The 2627-nt window shown below is 42.7% G+C and overlaps 1 protein-coding gene across 1 annotated transcript in view; it reads right to left on the bottom strand.

Annotated features, from left to right (window-relative positions):
* The window catches only part of LOC101861738 (teneurin-m), a gene marked incomplete at both ends in the record, with an annotated part of 34331 nt that overhangs the window by 25760 nt on the left and 5944 nt on the right, over window positions 1–2627 (bottom strand). The window contains 1 exon segment of the mRNA XM_035970482.1: window positions 1–166. Within this exon segment, the coding sequence (XP_035826375.1) occupies window positions 1–166 (166 nt within the window).

Raw genomic sequence — 2627 nt, forward strand, 5'->3', positions numbered from 1 at the left:
CCGTTCCAGCCCTTGTCGCACACACACGACCCGTTGTTACAGAAGCCGTGCAGGTCACAGCGGTGGTCACACTCCAGCTGGTCACACAACACACCTTCCCAGCCCGGGTGACACACGCACCTCTGGTTCTCACAGCCGCCGTGAACACACTCCAGACGGCAGATCTCTGGGGACGACACACGCGTGTTGTTGATGTGTTAGTTAGTTGTTTGATGGTGTTGTTGCTGTTGTTGTTGGTGCTACTGTTGTTGTTGTTGTTGTTGTTGTTTTTGTTGCTGTTGTTATGAATTGTGTTGGTCTTGCTGTTCCTGTTGCTTTCATTATTATTGATTTAATAAATACAGTTGTTGGTGTTGTTGTTGTTGTTGTTGTTGTTCTTGTTGTTATAGTGGTTGTTCTTGTTGTTATAGTGGTTGCTGTTGTTGTGGTGGTGGTGGTGAAGACAGTGGTGCTGTGGCTGCTGCTTTTGAGATGGCAGTGTCGCTGCTGAAGTTGAGGTAGGTGCTCATGTAAGGACGCTAAAGATTCTGTAGTTGTGGAGGTAATCTTTATTGTCCAGATCCTGGTACATTGGTTTCGACAATAAAGATGTATCTTATCTTATATCTTACCTTATATCTGCGCAAGCATACCGAAGACAACATTTTAAAATTCATTGAGGTTTTTTTTGGGTGTTTTTTTTTTTTTTTTGGGGGGGGGGGTTGTTTGTAAGTTGACTTAAAAAATACAATACTTTTATAGTAATAAAATCACGATCCACCATGAAGACAGGAATGCCAATTTTCAGGTTAGCACCCACATCTATAATGCCTTAGGAGGCAGGCAATAGGAGTAGTTTATATACTCAGACATAAATAATGGGGACTAATTGTTAATTATTGTCAATTCTAAAGTATAGTTAATGGTGCGACACAAATTGCTGCACTGTAATGCGAGTTACTAAAAAGAATTGGCCACGATGTTATTGGTAATATATTATTATTCTACAGAATGACGTAGTTTACATGAGTAGGTCTCTGTGAACACGTAGAGTGACCTGAAAATGACGGAGTGCACGTGAGAATGACGTTGTGAACATGAAGTGACCTGAAAATGACAGAATGCACGCGAGAAAGACGTTGTGAACATGATGTGACCTGAAAATGACAGAGTGCACGTGAGAATCACGTTGTGAACATGTAGTGACCTGAAAATGACGGAGAGCATTTGACAATGATGCAGGGATCCAAGAAAAGCACCAAGCAGAAGCTCATAGCAAGCAGAAAGAAAATACGACACAACAAGCAGAACAAAGGGGGGGGGGTGTACAAGGTGCTTGGGGTAAGGGCGTCCTGCAGATAGGAATTGCCCAGATGGGAATCACAATTCACTACCCCATAATTACAAAGTTCTATCTGACATTTTTGGCTGTTTTGATTTACTACAACCATGAGGTCAGAAACCAAATGTTAATGTTTTAGCTACTCTTCCCAAATCGTAAGATTATTCGGAGTCGTTATCAAGATAATCAAAGATTTGCATTCGAAAATTAAAAAGCTTGATATTTTGATATTTTGGGAAACTCAAAATTGTTACGTCAAATTTCTCAAAACTAGGTACTGAGCAGACAGAATTTTGTAATTCTAAGGTCACGAATTGTTCCATGTATGTAGAGGTAAGGGGTCAGTCCTCGCCAGCTAATACCTTGATCTGTCCCACTGCTTGAGCTAGTCGCAACAAGAACAGCAACGGGGAACAAAACACCCACAGTTCTGTCCCCTTATTAGACAAACGAGAGATTGCCTTTACCTTTTGTAACAAAAGCATGTCAGTTTCTCTATCCGTCTTATAGTCAGTTAAAATGAAATAGCATGTCTGTTCCTTTCAGGTAAAACGACCGTTATCATTTACAAATGCATCATCATAAAGTGCTAGATCTGGAATAAACAAAGGCGTTCGTGGGTCTCCATTCTTTACTTCTCTTGTTTGCTCTAAAATCCCACATTATCCAGTTGTTGCCAATGGCAATTCCAGTTGTTTTTTGTTTTTGTTTTTGTTTTTATTTTTTTTCAGAAAAAAATGACCTGGTGCTTGACAAAGACGTGTCAGCCCCCCTTTAATTAAATATAACTTTAGCCTTGAGAAGTACATGCCAGTTTTTCCATGCTAAGATGACTTTGACTCTGACAAATACATGCCAGTTTAGTTCTGCTTTTGTCCTGCTGGAAATAACTTTGCCTTTGTCAAATGCATGCCAGATTGTCCTAGCTATAAATGCCCTATCCTATGCAAATGCATGCCAGTTCTTTCCAGCTAAAAACGACCTTGGCCTTCACAGATGCATGCCAGTGCTTTGAGGCTAATAATGACCTTGACCGAGAGAGAGGCATGCCAGAAGCGTTACCTGTCTCACAGCTAAAGCCCGTGAAGTGACCTCGGCAGTGACACCGGCCGGTCTCCACGTCATAGTGACCGTTGTCCGAGCACGTGTGCGCACACAGCTGCCTCACGTTCAGTTTGTCCTCCTGGCTACAGTCCTGACCCCTGAACCCTCTAAAGCAGCGGCACCGCCCCTGGATGCACGTGCCTTGGTAGGAGCAGTGCGGGTCAGGGCAGGTCACTACTCACACGTGGACGTGGGAGGGGCG

The sequence above is a fragment of the Aplysia californica genome, unplaced genomic scaffold, assembly GCF_000002075.1.
Source record: "Aplysia californica isolate F4 #8 unplaced genomic scaffold, AplCal3.0 scaffold00271, whole genome shotgun sequence".
In the NCBI taxonomy this organism is placed as follows: Eukaryota; Metazoa; Mollusca; class Gastropoda; order Aplysiida; family Aplysiidae; genus Aplysia; species Aplysia californica.